General features: G+C 36.7%; 1 protein-coding gene across 1 annotated transcript; it reads left to right on the forward strand.

Annotated features, from left to right (window-relative positions):
• Nucleotides 1-14,024: 14,024 nt before the first annotated feature.
• LOC107822330 (vacuolar protein sorting-associated protein 32 homolog 2-like) lies at nucleotides 14,025-19,956 on the forward strand. The gene is made up of 7 exons (XM_016648860.2): nucleotides 14,025-14,180; nucleotides 14,938-15,045; nucleotides 16,200-16,299; nucleotides 17,024-17,109; nucleotides 17,204-17,295; nucleotides 18,667-18,781; nucleotides 19,278-19,956. The coding sequence occupies exons 2-7, from the start codon at nucleotides 14,977-14,979 to the stop codon at nucleotides 19,467-19,469; spliced, it is 654 nt and encodes a 217-aa protein (XP_016504346.1). The 5' UTR covers nucleotides 14,025-14,180; nucleotides 14,938-14,976; the 3' UTR covers nucleotides 19,470-19,956.
• The last annotated feature ends 1,680 nt before the right edge of the window (nucleotides 19,957-21,636 follow it).

Genomic DNA, 21,636 nt, shown 5'->3' on the forward strand with positions numbered 1-21,636 from the left:
ATTGCTAGGAATTCCCTTGGTTTTGTTGCCTTCTTTTGTTGACACGCATATTGACACTCTCCATGGCATTCACTTGGCGAGGATTTTGAACTTGTTGCAACTGTGCCTTTTCCAATTGGTTCATAGTAGTTGTCAACTCTGCTATAGCCTGTCCATGATCATGTAATTCCTTATGCAAATGAATAACCGTGGGGTCACCCTGAGGCACATTGGCTCTACTTTGCCATGCAGAAGAAGTGTCAGCCATCTCGTCAAGTATATCACATGCCTCATCATACGACAACTTCATAAAGTTGCCTCTATCAAGTTGGTTCACTATGCATTGATTTGTTGTATTGATGCCCCGGTAGAAGGTTTGTTGTATCATAGCCTTGGTCATATCATTGTTGGGGCATTCTTTCACCATTATTCTATAACGCTCCCAAATCTCATGCAAAGGTTCTGTGGGCTCTTGCTTGAAAACCAATATCTCATCACGCAATGCCGCCATATGCCCCGACGAGAAAAATTTAGCAATGAATTTTTCCGCTAACTCATCCCAAGTTGTGATAGAATGGTTGGGAAGTTGCTCGAGCCAATCCAATGCCTTCCCTCTAAGTGAGAATGGGAAGAGTCTCAACCTAAGAGCATCCTCGGACACATTCATATGCTTTCTCCCCCAGCATATATCCACGAACCCCTTGATATATTTGTAGGCATTTTGATTTGCAACGCCCGTGAAATACCCACGCTACTTAAGTAAGGTCAACATCACATTGGTTATCTGAAAATTGTCTGCCCGGATTCGAGGTGGGACAATAGCACTCGTGTAGCCTTGGTTCGGAAGTACTCTGGGAGCCACTCTTGGAGGTGGCAGATGAGGGTCTGGAATATCACCATTCGGATTAGCATTGGCATTGCGGCCTCTACGTTGTCCTTGAGGTACAAGAGGCACCTCATCTTCCCCGACATCATCTACCTCCTCCCCCGTAATCACGTTTCCAAGAGGGTTATTAGTATTGTTCGCTACCATTTGGTACCTGAGTTGTGACACAAATAAGTAAGTAACAAAGAAGGAAATAAGAACAATACACAAAACTAACTAAATAGATATCCAAAACCATTAGCTCCCCGGCAACGGTGCCAAAAGTGATCGCGGCTACTCCGCTCTACTAATTAAGTAGCGAGAGAGGGTTTGAGCAGCTTTTACCCGATTTAGGGTCGGGATCGATTTCCACAGAGAGCTAGAGTTTGGAATCGAGTATCTATCTAGTTTAGGATTGCGTATGTGTTCCAAATTACACTTTTACTCATTTTTGGGATTTTCTTTTTACTTCTACTATGATCAAAATACAAATGGTAAATGCAACTAGATTACGCAAAGAGTTAAACTAAAAAGGGTTGTTCAAATGGTTTAAAAGGCACTAGGGTAATGACTTTCACCTAGGTGGTTAATTGACGGGTAATTGAATCTAAGACACGATTGACATAATTGGGGAGTGTTGCACGATATTACCCACTCTGCACCTCTCGGTGGTTCGAGTGATTTTGCCCAAATTGACTTTCTCAAGACCAATTGGGTATGTAAATTTGCACAAGCAACTCAGGTTCAAGTCGGGTATTACTCTCTCGAGATTTAACCCTTTAATTGGGGTTATCAATCTCTTGAGTGCACCCCAATTCCTTGTTGGACCAATCTCGGAGACTTAGGCTCTCTTTATCAAGAAGAGACCTAGTCAACTAAACACAAACTAGTGTTTGCAACCATTAATTCAGCAATTAACCATGAAATTGGCCCAAATATCAAACATCCATAGTCAATCTAGCCCTAAAATACAAGACCCATCAATTACCCACACTAGGGTTGAGCCACAACCCTAGCTTATGGGTCTAGCTACTCATAACTAAAGAAGAAAAGCAAGAAATAGATGAAGAACAACTCATATTAATTAATCACTAAGGTAAATAACAAAATTCAATGATCAAAAATAGATAAAATTGCCCAAAAATAGCTAAGAAAGTCAAACCCACGAGTGCAGCTACGTTACAAAACTATCTGGTACCCTAAAAATGGGAAAAGAAGCTATTTATACTAAGCTAAAAAATCTGAACAAAAATGCCCCTGCGGGGTTAGTGCAAACCGCATAAAATGGAGTGCGGCCGCACTAGGGCTCTTGACTTCAAAATCCAACTCTTTGAACTCAGGCAATGCGGACCGCAAAGAACGGACTGCGGCCGTAAAGGCTTCTAGTGCGGTCTGCACAGAATGGACTGCGGACCGCATTGGCTTGAAACTTCAAAACTGGCATCTCTCTGATTCATGGGTCTGCGGACCGCACTAAATCAAGTGCGACCGCATTAACTTTCAGTGCGAACCGCACAAAACCTAGTGCGGCCATATTGCCTTTGTGCCTGAATGTCAACCCCTCTGAATCCCCAAGTGCGGACCACACAAAATGGTGTGCAGCCGCACTAGGCCTGTTTTGCCTGAGCTTTGTCTTGTCTTGGGACTTGTGCAAGTTTCACTCCTTTTTGAGCTGATCTTTGATAGTTTGTCACTTTTTTTATCAAACATGCTATTAACAACTTGTGAGCCTTTCGAAACTATTTTGTGTGAATTTCTAATCAAATCATAAGCAAGAATGAGTATAAAATGTATCAAAATCCCTAGTTATCAGCGATGTCATGACCCAAAAGGTCATCACTTATTTTAGAAACAAATTCAGTATTCTGAGGCCTAAAAACCTCCTTTTTACCTCACCTTGATTTGCGTGCATGGACCGGACCTATATCCGGAAAGCCTTATATGTGAAAAAAGAGAAATAGAAATTTCTAGAGTTAAAATTTTGATTTTGGTTGACTTTGGTCAATATTTTGAGCAAACGGACCTGGATCCGTGTTCTGACGATCCCGGAGGTTCGTAGTAAAATATGGGACTTGGGCATATGCCCGAAAAAGAATTCCAAGGTCCCAAGCCTTAGGAAAATCAATTTTTGAATGAAATTGTTTTGCTGAATTATCTAAGAAATGAAGAAAAGAATTAATGTTTGAAACCATGGGTATCGGCCCCGTATTTTGGTTCTGGAGCCCAGTACAAACTTGTTATAGTATTTAAAAGATAACTGTGAAATTTGGCAAAAAATGAAGTTTTTGACGTGAGTTGGACTTCCGGTTGAAGAGTTATGAATTTTAAGTGTTCTTGATGAAAATGATGAGTTTTAAGGTTTAATTCATGGTTTTACATGTTATTTTGATGATGTGATCGCATGAGTAGGTCCATATGATATTTTTGAGTAAGTATGCACATTTGGTTTGAAGTCCCGAGGCCTCGGGTGAGTTTCAAGTAGGTTTCGAGATGTTTTAGGCTTAAAATATAGTTGTTGCAGGTTCAGAGATGTTGCAAATCTCTGAACCCGCCAGTGCGGTCCGCAATGATTTTGTGCTGACCGCGGAGGGGCCTTTGCGGCCGCACTAGATTTTGTGCGGTCCGCAATGAAGAAGAATTCGCAGATTCACTGGTCTGACATCGGAAGCCTATATCTTTTGATCTACAAGGAATTTTGAGATGTTTCTAAAATGAAAGTTGTAGCTCTTCGTGTCTAGTTTGCAGAAAAGTAAAGAAATCATAATTTGGACATCTTAAGAGAAATTTATGGCTAAAATAATAAAGTATGTCACCGCAATCAACATTGTGAGCTCCGCGGCCGCACTCCTTTTTGTGCGATCCGCACAGAGGGTCTGAGAGGGGTATATTTAAACGGGATTTTTAGTCACTTCTCATTTTTCAAAACCCCAAAAACATAAGAGGCGATATTTCAAACAACCTTTCTTCTGCAAAACATTAGTAAGTGATTTCTAACTCTTTTTCTTTACTCCCTAACTTCTTTTTGCAAGATTTCATCCTAGAATCTAGGGTTTTCATGGTGGAATTGGGAATTTTGGGAAAAACGTAAGAATATTAAAATTTGGGGATTTAGACCTCAAATTGAGGTCGGATTCCAAAACCAATCATATATCCGGGCTCGGGGGTGAATGGGTAATCGGGTTTTGGTTCAAATTTCGGGTTTGGACCAAGCGGGCCCGGGGTCGAGTTTTGACTTTTTGGGAAATACTTTAGAAAACTTATTTCCATGCATTAGAATTGATTCATTTAGCATTTATTAATATAATTAAGTAACTTGTGGCTAGATACGAGTGAGTTGGTGGTGGAATCAAGAGGTAAAGCAATAGCTGAGGCTTGAGTTGTGTTTGTGGCATCGAGGTAAGTGTTTGGTCTAACCTTAACTTGAGGGATTAGGAGTTGTGTCATATTTGCTACGTATTACTTGTTGAGTATGATGTATAGGCATGGTGATGAGTATCTATACGTTGGTGTCAAGCATGACCGTGAGTCTTAAATTGAAATTGCTGTGTTTTTAATAAATACTATGAATGCCTAAGTTGTTGATTCTCTGTGTTGAGCAAGGATTATGATTATTCTCGTGGAAATTACTTATGATTGAGTATTGGTGCTAGTTGAGGAAGTTAGATGTTGGAACAAGTCTGGTTATAGTTGATTTTCCCTTGCCGGGACGTATTTACTTATACTGTCGATTCCCTTGCTGGAATAGTGTTGTTTCTTTATTGATCCCTTGCCGGGACTCTCTTTGTGAGTGGTGTTGAACTGTATATGTGGATTGGGTTGCACGCCGCAATAATATTACATTTGGATCGGGTTGCACACCGCATCAATATTATGTTTGGATCAGGTTGCACGACGCAACAATAATATAATTGGATCGGGTTGTACGTTGCAACAACAATATAATTGGATCGGGTTGCACACCACAACAGTGATAAATGATATGGATTGGGTTGCACATCGCAACAATATTTTTATAATTTGGATCGGGTTGTGTGCCGCAAAGGTAGATAATAAAAGTGTTTAATGATTGGTTATGATTTCCTTATTCTTTTGTTGTGAATTCTAAATGGTCTTTATGATTTTATATTGAATTACTTTTGATAAATGATATTTCCCTCAGTATGTCCCCATCCCATCTTTAATTGTTTATTTTTGTTTTATTTCCGTTGTATATAATATAACTGCACAGGTTTAATTGGTAGTCTGGTCCTAGCCTGGTCACTACTTCGCCGAGGTTAGACCAAGCACTTACCAGCACATGGGGTTTGTTGTGCTGATACTATACTCTACACTATTTTGTGCAGATCACAGTGATGTAGACTTCGGACCGCAGTGAGATTGTTGTTTCTTGTTCAGCAGGCGACCCGAGGTAGTCCCGCAGGCGTCCGCAGGCCTTGGCTCCTCCTTCTACCTACTATTCTTGTTTCTTTTATGTATTTCCAGAGACAGTGTTGTATTTATTTCTTTCATACCTTTATTTGTAGTACTCCTAGATAGTCTGTGAAGTTGTGACACTAGTCTTGGGTAGATTTGTTATGGATTGGTATTTGTAGTATTATTAAAACTTTACAATGCAGCCTTCCGCTTATTCAATTTTGTTGTTATCTAATTGTTGGCTCTTAACTGCTATCGGATTAAAAATGGAAACATAGTAAATAGGTCAGTTGGTTAGCTTGCCTAGCTTTCACTAGTAGGCGCCATCACGACTCCCGAGGGTGGGAAATCCGGGTCGTGACAGGCGAAGGTATATAAGCCTAAGGGTGGTCAACTGACCATTATTAGTCGAAAAATTATACTGTATATATAGATAAAATATTAAATTTTAATGGTATATAACATATATTGAACACCTTTTATCGGATTTTTTTTTTTACTTATTTCAAGTTTGAACATCCTAAATGAAATTTTTGGCTTTGCCACTGCACGCAAGTCAGATGCGTGAAAGCAATTTGCTTGAGTAGTTAAAAATGAAAAGATAAGATAAAAAGTAAAAAAGAATAAAAACCCCATCTTTCCATCGCCTTTCTCTTTCTTTTCTTTTCTTTACCCCAACATTACGTGTCCTTCTGTTTCTCTTTTTTTTCTTTTACATATCCATTAGAGGCCTTGAAGCTCTTTACTGAACAACAATGGCGCACCTATTCTCCATAAAAATATTTCAAATAAATCAATGGTCTGGCTTCCCAAGCATCACAATATCTGCTAGACTTAATAACCTATGTCTCCTTCCCCATTAAAACTGCTGAAAAATACCCAAAAATACATCATACATGGAAATCAAAATAGATAACTATTTTTCCTCATTAAAAGCTTCACTGCAAAAAATTAAAATGAATATCATCTTTAATTTTTTCTTGTCTGAGGGATTGTCCACGACAAAAAAAAACCCGGCCTTTCAATAGTGACTCGTTGAGGCAATGACTAATTTTACTGATTAGGAGGTCTTTTAAGAGGGAAATTTTTAAGATGAAGCAAATGGAAAAAAAGTTGATGATGGATGAGTATTGAATATGGTGGAATGGTGGTGGATCGTTAGGAGCTTTGACTACGAAGAAGAAGACAAAATTGATTTTTTTAAAGAGGAGGAGAATAAAAATCTGTTAAAATAACTTTTTTTTAAAGTAGGACCCACAGATTACACATGTCAAAGAATAAAAAGGCTTAGTATATGACATGTCAATCATGTCAAAGTGAGTGAATAACGCGTTCAGTCAGATGTGTTTATTTGTATTCAGTTCATCAAGTAGTGTCAAAATAAAAAAAATAGAAGTTTATATATCGGGATGGCAAATCGATGCAAATTTAAGTGGCTACGAGGTCATTTTGCTAAGTGTAAATTTACATCATAGTAATAGGTACAATTTATTTTTAATTTATGAGATATAGTTTGACTCGGTATTAAAAAAGAACCGTTAAAACTTATGATCTTAAAAGCTTAAAAGGTAAAAGCTATGTGGGTCATATTGTTTGTATGACAATAAAATTTCTTATTAAGGATAAAATTAAAAATTTCAAGTTAAATTATTTTTAAATATAAAAATATGTCATTTTATTTGGAACAAGCTAATAAGAAAATTGTGTCACAAAAATTAAAACGGATAAAATATATTATTCTGAAACATGGAGATCGCACATTTTAATGATAAGGAAATGATTTTCTAGAGATAAGAATATGAATTAATCAAAAATAAAGAAAATTGAGCAACTATAAATTATACATAAGTGAATTTAGCCCTATTTCCTTTATATTATTTAAAAATATTATTCCTAATAGGATAAAGAGGAATCTTTACAATAGTCGGTTGAATTTAATATTTACTTCTTCTAATTGATATATATATATACTAATTATACATATATTGTATATAAATTATATAATATATTATCTTTAAGCGGTTAATAGCATGATAAAGCATCTTAGTATGAATTTATTCATTACTTTTTTAAATGAGATTTAAATTTGTTATTTTGTGGCTTGAATTATTTCCTTGTATTTTTAGGAAAGCCATAGTCCCTATAGGTTTAGAAAAACTCATTGTCCTAATAGATTTAGGAAAGGAAAAGCTATTGTCTTTATCAAATTGAGAAACCTTTCTCGTATATGTTTGGGACCTTTTGGGATCTATATATAGGGGTTGTAGTTGGGGATCCTAGAGATGGTACTGTGCTTTTTTTCTCATTCATAGTGTAAAACTTTCTCTGCTTTTGTCCCGAGGATTAGGCTTAGCGAAACCTCGTTAAATCCTTGTGTTGATTTTTCTTCTCTATTTACTTTGTGTGTGATTGTGTGCTAGTTAACCCACGATATTCCGCAACAACTGGTATCAGAGCAAAGTTCGGGTTTCTACATATAATATAGGGCTAAGATGTCTTCATCATCTTCAACAAAGTATGAAGTAAAGAAATTTGACGGAGGTTCTAGTTTCAGTCTATGGAAAATTATGATGAAATCGTCCCTGGTGTTACAAGGGCTATGGAAAGCAATTGACAAAGATTTTTCTGAAGAGATGAAAGAGACAGAGAAGGCAGACCTAAAGGATAGGGCTTTGAGTATGATCTTCATGAGCGTTACAGATAGCGTTCTTCAGGAAATTGCAGAAGAAACTTCTGCAGCAACGGCATGGAAGAAGCTGGAAGATCTGTATTCTAAGAAATCGCTAACAAACCGCCTCTACCTGAAAAAAAGGTTATACAATCTTCGTATGAATGAAGGTACACCTGTTAAAACTCACATTGATGAGTTTAATTCAATTATAATGGACTTGAAGAATGTGGATATCAAAATTGAGAGTGAGGTCCCGGCCTTGATTGTGTTATGTTCTTTACCACCGTCTTATGATACTTTTGCCGATACACTGCTATATGGGAAAGACAGCAATTTACTGGAAGATATTAGTAATGCACTAAAATCTAAAAAGTTAAAAAAGAGCTTTCCAAACAGCAAAATTGAGGGCGAGGGTCTTGTGATTAGAGGAAAAACACAACAAAAGGACTTTAACAAGAAAAAGTCAACCGCCAGATCAAAGTCTAGAGCAAGGAAGAAACACTATTATGAGTACGGGGAGCAAGGTCACTATAAAGAGATTGTCCTAAGCTGAAGGAGAAAAGTGGGAAGCAGAAAATAGATAATACGGTAAATATTGTTGGCACTGGCAATAATTCTGATGATAGTGACTGTGTAGGGGAAGTATGTGCTGTGATTTCTAGTCATGGGAAGATTTCTTGGGTTCTTGATTCTGGTGCTACTTTCCACTTGTGTCCACACAAGAATTGGTTTGCAACTTATAAGAAAATAAGTGAGACTGTCTACATGGGAGATGATAATCCATTACCACTAGAGTGTGTTGGTAACATTAAATTGAGAATGTGCGACAGAATTATCAGAATTATTGAGTGTTGGCATGTTCCTCGGATAAAGACAAATTTAATTTCTCTTTCATCTCTGGATGATTAAGGGAATAAATTCCACTCCGATAATGGAACACTTAAAGTGTATAAAGGCTCCACGGTACTCATGAAGGGTAAACTACATTCTAAATTGTATCATCTTCAGGCCAGTATAGTTGAAGGGGAAGCTACTATAGCTTCTGGGAAAAGTGATTTGAATTAGTCTCAGTTGTGGCACTTGCGACTTGGCCATATGAGTGATAATGGATTGTCATTGTTGAGTAAGTACAATTTGCTGAATGGGTACAAAAATCAAGTTTTGAATTTTGTGAGCATTGTGCGTTTGGTAAATAGACAAGGGTACAGTTCAGTAAGAAGGCCGAGCACAAGACCAGAGACAAGTTAGATTATATACCTCTGACTTGTGGGATCCAAACAGAGTTCCCTTCAAGAGTGGTGCCAGGTATTTTATGACTTTGATTGATGATTACTCAAGGATGATGTGGGTGTATTTTCTGAAAATAAGAGATGAGGCATTTCCGACATTTGTTAAATGAAAGACGATGGTTGAGAGGCAGACGGAAAGAAAAGTTAAGAGTCTTCGAACTAACAATGGGTTGGAATTTTGCAATTCTGAGTTCAATAATTTCTGCAGCAGAGAGGACATAGTGAGACACCGCACTTGTGTCGGAACACCACAACAAAATGGTATTGCAGAAAGTATGAATAGAACACTTTATGATAGGGCACGAAACATGCTTTCACACTCATGTGTTAGCAAAGATTTATGGGCTGAAGCAATCAATACAACTTGCTATTTGGTCAACGGATCTCCATCTACAGCTATTGAGTTCAAAACTCCTTTTAAGGTATGGTCTGGTTCGCCTGCTGATTATTCAAATTTAAGGATATTTGGTTGTCCTGCATATGCTCATGTGAGGGATGGAAAACTTGAGCTGAGGGCAAAGAAGTGCATATTTCTAGGGTATGCAACTGGTGTGAAAGGTTATAGGTTGTGGTAAACAGATCAAAAGACTCCAGGGCTAACTATCAGTAGGGATTTAACATTCAATGAATCTACCTCACTAGACAGTCAGATGGAGAAGGCAATAGCATAAACAGATTGTGGTGTCAGTGATCGCAAAGAGCTAGAAATTGAATCTCCACTAGCTCGGCCCAGTAGTTCTAAAGTAGAGGAAGTGGAGGAGGTGCAAAATATCGATCAAAATGATAATGTTGATGCATCTTCGCAACAACAACCATATATCTTTGCAACAGGCAGAGAGAAGAGAGTGATCAACCGACCGCAAAAGTTTGCAAACGTAGTTGATGGGAATCTTCTTGGATATACGATTCAAGTGGGATTCGCTTTGGCAGTTGCAGAGACCGTTGGTGCATTTGAGTGTTATAGCTACTCAGAAGTTATTCAGAGTACAGAACCAAATCGATGGATTAGTGCTATGGCTAAAGAGATTAAGTCTCTTAACAAGTTTAGGCATTTCCGAGACTTGGTTGATGTGGTCTGCAATGGATAGAGCCCTCGTGAGGGCTGAGGGCAAGGTAGAGAGACATTGCTCCTGTGTATGAAGAGAATTCAAGCCAAGGGGAAGATTTGTTATTTTGTGGCTTGAATTATTTCCTTGTATTTTTAGGAAACCCATAATTCATATAGGTTTAAGAAAACTCGTTGTCCTAATAGATTCTGGAAAAGAAAAGCTATGGTCTTTGTCAAATTGGGAAACATTTCTCTTATATGTTTGGGACCTTTTGGGATCTATATATAGGAGTTGTAGTTGGGGATTGTAGATATGGTACTATGCTTTTCTTTTCATTCATAGTGGAAAACTCTCTCTGCTTTTGCCCCGAGGATTAGGCTTAGCCGAACCTCGTTAAATCCTTGTGTGGATTTTTCTTCTCTATTTGATTTGTGTGTGATTGTGTGCTAGTTCGATATTCTGCAACAATTGGTATCAGAGCAAGGTTTGGGTTTACAAATAATCTAGGGCTAAGATGTCTTCATCATCTTCAACAAAGTACGAAGTAGAGAAATTTGATGGAGGTTCTAGTTTCAGTCTATGGAAGATTAGGATGAAATCGTCACTTATGTTACAAGGGTTATGGAAGACAATTGATGATGATTTTCCTGAAGAGATGAAAGAGACAGAGAAGGCAGACCTGAAGGAGAGGGCTTTGAGTGCGATCTTCATGAGCGTTACAGATAGCATTCTTCAGGAAATTGCAGAAGAAACTTCTGCAGCAACGGCATGGAAGAAGCTGGAAGATTTGTATTCTAAGAAATCGCTAACAAACCGCCTCTACCTGAAAAAGAGGTTATACAATCTCCGTATGATTGAAGGTACACCTGTTAAAACTCACATTGATGAGTTTAATTCAATTATAATAGACCTGAAGAATGTGGATATCAAAATTGAGAGTGAGGTCCCGACCTTGATTGTGTTATGTTCTTTACCACCGTCTTATGATACTTTTGCCGATACACTACTATATGGGAAAGACAACAGTTCACTAGAAGATATTAGTAATGCACTAAAATCTGAAGAGTTGAAAAAGAGCTTTCCAAACAGCAAAATTGAGGGCGAAGGTCTTGTGATTAGAGGAAGAACACAACAAAAGGACTTTAACAAGAACAAGTCAACCGCCAGATCAAAGTCTAGAGCAAGGAAGCAACACTATTATGAGTGCGGGGAGCAAGGTCAGTACAAAGAGATTGTCCTAAGCTAAAGGAGAAAAGTGGGAAGCAGAAAATAGATAATTCGGTAAATATTGTTGACACTGGCAATAATTCTGATGATAGTGACTGTGTAAGGGAAGTCTGTGCTGTGATTTCTAGGCATGGGAAGATTTCTTGGGTTCTTGATTCTGGTGCTACTTTCCACTTGTGTCCACACAAGAATTGGTTTGCAACTTACAAGAAAATAAGTGGGACTGTCTACATGGGAGATGATAATCCATTACCACTAGAGGGGGTTGGTAACATCAAATTGAGAATGTTCGATGGAATTATCAGAAATATTGAGTGTTGGCATGTTCCTCGAATAAAGACAAATTTAATTTGTCTTTCAACTTTGGATGATCAAGGGTATAAATTTCACTCTGATAATGGAACACTTAAAGTGTATAAAGGCACCACAGTACTCATGAAGGGTAAACTACATTCTAAATTTTATCATCTTCAGGCCAGTATAGTTGAAGGGGAAGCTACTATAGCTTCTGGGAAAAGTGATCTGAATTAGTCTCAGTTGTGGTACTTGCAACTTAGCCATATGAGTGATAATGGATTGTCTTTATTGAGTAAGTACAATTTGCTGAATGGGTACAAAAATCAAGTTTTGAATTTTGTGAGCATTGTGCGTTTGGTAAACAGACAAGGGTACAGTTCAGTAAGAAGGCCGAGCACAAGACCAGAGACAAGTTAGATTATATACCTCTGACTTGTGGGATCCAAACAGAGTTCCCTTCAAGAGTGGTGCCAGGTATTTTATGACTTTGATTGATGATTACTCAAGGATGATGTGGGTGTATTTTCTGAAAATAAGAGATGAGGCATTTCCGACATTTGTTAAATGAAAGACGATGGTTGAGAGGCAGACGGAAAGAAAAGTTAAGAGTCTTCGAACTAACAATGGGTTGGAATTTTGCAATTCTGAGTTCCATAATTTCTGCAGCAGAGAGGACATAGTGAGACACCGCACTTGTGTCGGAACACCACAACAAAATGGTATTGCAGAAAGTATGAATAGAACACTTTATGATAGGGCACGAAGCATTCTTTCACACCCATGTGTTAGCAAAGATTTTTGGGCTGAAGCAATCAATACAGCTTGTTATTTGGTCAACGGATCTCCATCCACAGCTATTGAGTTCAAAACTCCTTTTAAGGTATGGTCCGGTTCGCCTGCTGATTATTCAAATTTAAGGATATTTGGTTGTCCTGCATATGCTCATGTGAGGGATGGAAAACTTGAGCCGAGGGAAAAGAAGTGCATATTTCTAGGGTATGCAACTGGAGTGAAATGTTATAGGTTGTGGTGCACAGATCAAAAGACTCCAGGGCTAACTATCAGTAGGGATTTAACATTCAATGAATCTACCTCACTAGACAGTCAGAGGAAGAAGGCAATAACATAAACAGATCGTGGTGTCAGTGACCGCAAAAAGCTAGAAATTGAATCTCCACTAGCTCGGCCCAGTAGTTCTAAAGTAGAGGAAGTGGAGGAGGTGCAAAATATCGATCAAAATGATAATGTTGATGCATCTGCGCAACAACAACCATATAGCTTTGCAACAGGCAGAGAGAAGAGAGTGATCAACCGACCGCAAAAGTTTGCAAACGTAGTTGATGGAAATCTTCTTGGATATACGATTCAAGTGCGATTCGCTTTGGCAGTTGCAGAGACCGTTGATGCATTTGAGTGTTATAGCTACTCAGAAGTTATTCAGAGTATAGAATCAAATCGACGGATTAGTGCTATGGCTAAAGAGATTGAGTCACTTAACAAGTTTAGGCATTTTCGAGACTTGGTTGATGTGTGCGGCAATAGATAGAGCTTTCACGAGGGCTGAGGGCAAGGTAGAGAGACATTGCTCTTGTGTATGAAGAGAATTCAAACCAAGGGGAAGATTTGTTATTTTGTGGCTTGAAATATTTCCTTATATTTTTAGGAAACCCATAATTCATATAGGTTTAGGAAAACTCATTGTCCTAATAGATTCGGGAAAAGAAAAGCTATGGTCTTTGTCAAATTGGAAAACATTTCTCTTATATGTTTGAGACCTTTTGGGATCTATATATAGCAGTTGTAGTTGGGGATCGTAGAGATGGTACTGTGCTTTTCTTCTCATTCATAGTGAAAAACTCTCTCTGCTTTTGCCCCGAGGATTAGGCTTAGCCGAACCTCGTTAAATCCTTGTGTTGATTTTTCTTCTCTATTTGCTTTGTGTGAGATTGTGTACTAGTTAACCCACGATATTCTGCAACAAAATCTTTTGCATATTCAAAAATTGAAGTCACAAATTTCTTAAATATAAATTTCTAATAAAAATATACTCAAATAAAATTTGTTGACACTCTGAATCCGAAGGGATAATATGAAAGGGTTAGTTTAATGTTGATGCCCAACTTAGTTAACTTAAATATTCATAGAAAACAAGTTAAAGCCTACTTAGGAATCTATTCTTAATCGATAAGAATATAGAAAAAGGAGATAAAGTTATAATAACATAACGTAAGAAAGTTTTAGGGTTGCCGTCCTCTAGCTTTCTCGTTTAATTCCCAATTAGTTCTACGTTATTCTTTCTTTAGTCTTTTATTTTCCCATTGTAAATGAAAAAGCATAATTCAAACTTAGAGCGATCGATAGGCATAAAGGAATCGGCATATATATAGCAGGTTGGTTAACTCCGTACTTCTAGGTACATGTGCATGTTGATTTTTTTTTTAAATAATTGTGGTGTTGAAGTGAGTTTGCACGCACCAATAATTCTGTCCATCAAAGTGTACATGCAGTGGTGGTCACGTATTCGAGCCGTGATGAAACGATAAAGTTGTCGGATTTGAGTCGTGGAAGCGGTCAAGCATTAGGATAGGCTTATCACACCCTTTGCGGTGCGACCCTTCTTCGGACCCTGCATGAATGCAGGCTTTGTGAACTGGGGTGCCTTTTTTTATCAGCTTGCCCGCACCTAGACTAATTCCACGCATCACTGTATCTCCCACCGATAAAGTATAGAATAATTTTGTTCATCAAGGTGAACATGTTGAACCTTGTGCATGTTGAAAAGAAAATCTTGCATTGAAAAAGAAAAAAAAATAGAAAAGAAAATCTAGTGGTAGATAAGGTAGGAATAAGGTCTGCATACACTTTATCCTTTCGAGAACAAATGGGACCGCACTGGATTTGTTGTTGTTGTTGGAAAGAAATTCTTGCATGTGCAGTATATACGTAGGAGTAGATCCTAATATCTGATTGAATACCGAAAAAACATTAAGTTTATCTAAATGGAGTCTGAGAAAAATAGTGTATACGCATATCTTATACCCCTTGGTTTATGCTATCTCTGAAATTTTGTTTTCGATTAGAAAATCTTTTTTCTTGGATGTTTTATTCATAAAAGTTTGTTTACCTTTTTTGTTGGTTTCATCACAGGAATAAAGAAGGCGTTAGTATTGCATTGTATTTGGGAAGATGTTTAGGTTACTTGGGAAACCCAAGGAGGAACCAAATATTCTTGCAACTCTTGAAAAGTTAAATGAGGTACACATCATCATGTAATTGATAGTGCTGTGTTTGAAATTCATGTATGCGATTAGTCATTTATTCTAAATTATAACAGTTGCTAATTTGACTTACTTTGTTTGGTTTCTTTTAAAGTATAATGATGTTGATTTAGTGAAAGGAAGATTTTAATTTTGAGATCACTGGTGGTCACAGTGGCGTAGCCACGTAGAGTGAAAGGTGTTCAGTGGATCACTCTTCATCGGAAAATTACATTGAGTATATAGAAAATTATACTATATATAGATCATAAGTTGCTCGGACACGGGTGCGGTGTCCGACACGGGTGCAGATCTAGAGGTCAGATCCTTCGAGATGTAAATTCTAAGATTTCGGGGATATGGATCTTAGTACGGATACAGGTGTAGGGATCCGGCTAAAAATAATTTAAAAATATAAAAAAAAAATCTCTAATTATGATAAATTTTGTGGAATACTTACGTATAGCTTATAAAGTGTGGATTTCTTTTCTTTATTCTCAAGTTGTAGATAAGTAAAGGATTGATTTCCTAGAAGGTATGTTATTTTCTTCAAATTTATCCTATTTCGGTTCGGGAATCAAATTGTATCTCATCTCGAATTTTTCCGTCCATCATGGTTAAAGTAACCAAAATTGTTTGACCAGATCCGGTACGGATCCCATACTCACACCCATACTAGTGTTGTGTCGACACGGATGCGGCACCTAAACTGCTATGTCGGAGCAACTTAGCTTAAGTGTCAAAAATTATTTTATATATATATATATATATATATATATATATATATATATATATATATATATATATATATATATATATATATATATATTAAACCTTGAATGCTATTTGCAAAATTACTGGATTCGTCACTACTGGTGAATTTTGGACGAAAGTGTAGTACTTGTTCTTGTGATGGTCAGAATTTCTGTTCGAGGAAACAACCACTAACGGTTGCGCTGGGGAGACCTTCTAACATTACACTTTTCGGGGTACAGTTCCTCCTCGGATCCCGCATGAATATAGGATACTTTGTGCGTCATGCTGTCATTTTGATAATATTAAAGTAATGATTGAAAAATTAGTCTGTTAAAGAAATCATCATTTCTAAGACAATGCATGTATTTGAAGTTTTCGTTTCTCTTGATTGTCTAGCATTTAGAGGATCTCGAGAAGAAAGAGAAAGTATTCTTGAAGAAGGTTTCTGCGGAGGTTGAAAAGGCCAAAGAGTTTACAAAAGCTAAGAATAAGAGAGGTATGGTTGAGAATTGTTTGCTTATATATAGTCATATTTTCATTATATTAAGCTTTTACATATGGCTTGTAGTCATATTTTCATATTGCTGTACATTATAAGGAAGCATAAGAATTTTCCTGACTTTGACTTTTCCGGATATTTCTAGTCTTTTTGTGAACTAAAAGAACGTTCTATTACTCCCTCCGAACCAATTTATGTGTCAGTGTTCGGATTTTGAGAGTCAAACGAGTTTTTTCGTTGACTCCGACTTTTTCATATGCCTTTAAATATTTTGAATTGTTAATTATTATGACTTATTATAGTATCTTTAACGTAGTTTTTAAGTATGTATATTTTTTTCAAAAACTTAAAGACTCTATTTTTGTATTCACAATCAATATTAAAAAATTTGACTCTCGAAATTCGAAGTATGTCAAATAATGTTTTAGTCCTGCAATAAGCATTCTTGCTTTGTCATATCTGGAAATTCCAGCCTTCTTCTAAACTAAAGAGGAAAAAAAGAGTAGTTCGGTGCACAAAGCATCTTGCATTCATGATGCAAGGTTCGGAGAAGGGCCACACCCCAAAAAGTGTGATGTACCCTAACGCAAGCCTTAGTGACTGCTTGCACGGCTCAAACTCGTAACATATAGATCATACGGAAACAACTTTACTATTGCTCCAAAGCTCTCCATCTTCTTATGAATTAAAGAGAAGTTTAATTACCGTTCTTTTATTGTAGCGGCTATTCAATGTTTGAAGAGGAAGAAGCTTTATGAGCAGGAAATTGAAAGACTTGGCAGTTCCCAACTTCGCATTCATGATCAGGTTGCTTGTTTATTATTATCAACCTTTTTGTATGGTGATACTTAAAAATTATATTTGTCATAAATAAATTACATGTCAAATTTTCAATGTGTAGATGATAATATTAGAAAGTGCTAAAGCTACAACTGAAACTCTTGATGCTTTGAGAATCTCAGCCGCTACAATGAAAGCAATGCAAAAAGCAATGTAAGTGACAAAACTTACTTTGTTTCTTTTTTATTGTTTGTTGTTTTCCTATACTTGATACATGTAACATGTATCAAGTTATCACTAATGATTGTCTTGGAGCAACAGTAAAGTTATTCCCGTGTAACCTATAGATCACGGGTCCGAGCCGTAGAAGTAACCACTAATGCTTGCATCAGGGTAGGTTGTCTAAGAGTGTGGTCTTTCTCAGGATTCTATGTGAGCGCGAGATGCTTTGTGCACCAGCGTGTCCTTTTTTATACATATAACATGCGTCAAGTTGCCGCTAATGCTTGCCTTGGAGCAACAATAAAGTTATATACGTATAACCTATGGGTCACGAGTTCGAGCCGTGAAAGCAACCACTAATGGTTACATTAGGGTAGGCTGTTTACATTCAAAATCCTTAAGGGGTGCGGTCCTTCGAATTCTGTAATGCCTTATGTCACCAGCTGCCCTTTTTTATTAATATAACATGCATCAAGTTGCCACTAATGCTTGCCTTGGAGTAACAGTAAATTAAAGTTATCTTCGTGTAACCTATAGATCACGGGTTCAAGCCATGAAAGCAGTCACTAATGCTTGCGTTAGGGTAGGTTGTCTACATCGCGCCCTTAATAGGCGTGGACGTGTGGTCCTTCTCAACACCCTGCGTGAACGCAATATATCTTGTGTACCACACTACCCTCTTTTATTCATATAACATGCATCAAGTTGCCACTAATACTTGCCTTGGAGCAACAATAAAGTTATCTTCGTGTAACCTATAGGTCTTGGGTTCGAGCTGTGAAAACAGACACTAATGCTTGCATTAGGGTAGGTTGTCTACATCGCGCCCTTGAGAGGTGTGGACGTGTGGTCCTTCTCCACACCCTGCGTGAACGCGAGATATCTTGTTTACCGGGCAGCCCTTTTTTATACATATAACATGTATCAAGTTGCCACTAATGCTTGCATTGGAGCAACAGTGAAGTTATCTTCGTGTAACTTATAGGTCTTGGGTTCGAGCCGTAAAAGTAGTATGCGGTCCTTCTCCGAACTATGTGTGAAAGTGAAATGCCTTATGCACCGAACTGCCTTTTTTATACATATAACATGCATCAAGTTGCCCCTAATGCTTGCTTTTGAGCATCAATAAAGTTGTCTTCATGTAACTTATAGGTCACGGGTTCGAGCCGTGGAAGCAGCCACTAAAGGGTGTGGTCCTAATCCTGTGTGAACGCGGAATACCTTGTGCACTGAATTGTCTTTTTTTATACATATAACATGTTGATTGCGATTGGTTAAGCTTTTTTGAAGGTTATCTGCTCTTTTTAACTGTGGTAAGTATGTTAATAAACTTGTAGCGCCTAAAATACATCTGTTTTACAGGAAAATTGATGATGTGGACAAGACAATGGACGAAATAAATGAACAAACTGAGAAAATAAAGCAAATACAGGAGGCTTTGACCACTCCTATTGGTTCAGCAGCTGACTTTGATGAGGTTCCATGCATATCTCTGATTATTATTATCCCCTCCAGTCTTTATTTGTATTCTTTATAATAAAATAACTAGTCCTCCAATCAACGGACTATATCCCTCCATTTAAGCCGATATTAGAAAATAAATATAAAAGTAAATATAAAAAGAATGTATCAATTATACAAGCCTAAATAAAAGAGGATTTAATTTCATCTTTGTCGCTCCATTTAAGCTTATCTTTGACGGTGGTTTTGCTCAAATTTGTCTGTCCCAAGCCCGAATAAAGGAGGATTGTAGTAGGGTGACAGCTAACATAAAACTAGCTAACTTACGATGATGGACTCTATATATTCTGCACTTTATTTAAACTCATCTTTGCCGCTCCATTTAAGCTCATATTTTTTATTTTGCTCAAATTTGCCGGTACCAAGCCTGAATAAAGGAGGAGAGTTGTGGCAGGTTGTCAGCTAGTATAAAACTAGTTTATTTATGATGAATTCTCTTGTTGCCCTTATAGGATGAATTGGAAGCAGAACTTGAAGAATTGGAAAGTGATGAATTGGAAGAGCAGTTGCTTCAACCAGCAACTGCAGCCTCTGCTGCGACAGGGGCTGTCGCAGCAGGGAAGCAACCTGCTCGGCCTATTCCTCAAAATCGCGCTGCTGAAGACGATGAACTTGCTGCTTTACAAGCAGAGATGGCTCTTTGAGATTAGACCATGTATTATTGTTTTAGCTGTGGTAAACTATAGCTTATCAGTTGGTGAGAATTTGGAGTTGCTTTCTATGATTTAGTTACTTATTAGCGAAAAGTGAGTAAAATTGTTTGAAAAACCAAGAGCCCGTTTGGACATAAGAATTTTTTCACTTTTTTCGAAATCAGTGTTTGGCCATAAAATTTCCGAATTTTGAAATTTTTTGAAAATTTTGAAAAACTCCAAAAAGCTTTTTTTCAAAATTTTCATTCAGGTCGCTCACAAAACTTCAAAAACAACCCAAAATTATATTCATGTCCAAACACAATTTTAATTTTCAAATATCATTTTCGCTTTAAAAAAATTCACTTATTTTTTGAATTTTACAATTCTTATGTCCAAACACCCACTAAGAGAGATCAGTGCTGTTGCTTTCACATATATTTGATATCTGCTTTGGATCATATTGGACATAGAGTTTTTGCAGAAAATGGAGATTTGCAATTGCAGTTTATGGTCCATGCTAATAAAAATATTTATGCTTACTCTGTCATTATCTTTATTTTTTAATTTTTCCGAGTGTTGATGTCATAGGCGGATTCAAGATTTGAAGTTTATGGATTCTTACAAAGACCTCAAATTGATATACAACATAGTCAAATATTAATAAATATTTAGGAAATTTTTTAATACTTTATATAGGATACTGACAAATTATTGAAGTTACTCTATTCACGTAACTTATTAACTAGGTCTGCCAGTGGCAGAGGTAGAGTGTCGGGACCGGATTTGGTCGAACCCAAGAACTTTAATTCGAACCATGTGTTTGTCTTACAAAATCCATTAAATATGTATAAATGATTAATTTAGAATCCAATAACTTTTAACGATTAGAATTCTGAACCCATAAACTTAAAATCCTGGCTCCACCTCTAAGGTCCGACCCTGGATGCTGTGTCATTGTATTTTGTGGTCCATGCTCATTAAAATCTTATGTTCATACAATTTTCTCTTTTATCTTGAATTTTCCTCAGTGATATTATATCTGCTAAAGAGGATATTTATGAAATGCTGTGTTTGTTACCACAAAATGTGTTGTTTAATATATATATATTTTTTAAAACTCAAAACAAAAGTTTTATTGAATTGAATCAGCAATCAACAATGATTGTAATAAAACTAGGAGCATACTATCAAATCCCAATAAGAAGGACTAGCATAATTTTTATACTCTCCCGCATTGGCAGTTTTCATCTTTTACCCCCTCACATTTTTTCTTTAAAATCGAGCAAAATTTTTAATTAAAATTCTAGACTCCCCACATTTCTATTTGTACAAGTATATCACATTTACGATGAAAATTGTAAAAAATCATCCACGCGATCCACCACTTATTCTCGATTTCATGACAAAAGAATCCTGTCTAATTCACTTATTCGTTATAGATTTTGAATTTCTACATTTAAAAAGGGTGAAAATCATTTTCAGTCTCCAACCTTACTTTAAAAATAAAATTTCCCCTCCAATTTGAATATATCGTGTCGGTTTTTTAAAAGCACAGTTAGAGAGGGAGAAAAACTTTTACCTATTTGAAAAAGATTTTGCTAGAAATCTATGAAATGGGAGGTGATGATCATAATTTCCAGGGGTGTACATAGACCGGGTTGGTTCGGGTTTTCCAATTACCAAACCAAATTAATTATCTCGGATTTTTAAATCTATTAACCAAACCAACAAGTCGGGTTTTTCAATCTCGATTTTTCTCGGATTTTTCGGTTTTCTCGGGTTTTTCGGGTTTTTTTCGACAAAATCTTCATAGCATAAATTTTATAATTTGTGCTCTAATATTCTTAGGTCCTAGTAGGATAAAATCATATACGATGTTACCCAATAAAATAATACAAAATATTGTGAGATGAGTCATGATTATACTAAAATAGTCAACAAATTGCATAAATAAATATTGCTAATTAATAAGTCATAATCATGTTAAATAAGTACGACTAATAAGTACGAAGTATTAATTACATGACTAAATAATATTAAAAGTAAGTTATGTATTTTCACTATCTAAAGTAATGAAAAACTAAGAAAATAAATATCCAATACTATTGTCATTCCTAGTATTGAATTGAATTTTTTTTGTTAGCATTTTTATTGATTTGATTTTGCTTTGGAATTT

Source organism: Nicotiana tabacum, chromosome 8 (assembly GCF_000715075.1).
Source record: "Nicotiana tabacum cultivar K326 chromosome 8, ASM71507v2, whole genome shotgun sequence".
Lineage (NCBI taxonomy): Eukaryota > Viridiplantae > Streptophyta > Magnoliopsida > Solanales > Solanaceae > Nicotiana > Nicotiana tabacum.

Coding starts and splice junctions, on each gene's coding strand:
- LOC107822330 (XM_016648860.2), top strand. CDS start 14,977: ATGTTTAGGTTACTTGGGAAACCCAAGGAGGAACCAAATATTCTTGCA. Junction 15,046..16,199: donor CTCTTGAAAAGTTAAATGAG/GTACACATCATC, acceptor TTGATTGTCTAG/CATTTAGAGGATCTCGAGAA. Junction 18,782..19,277: donor CAGCAGCTGACTTTGATGAG/GTTCCATGCATA, acceptor TTGCCCTTATAG/GATGAATTGGAAGCAGAACT.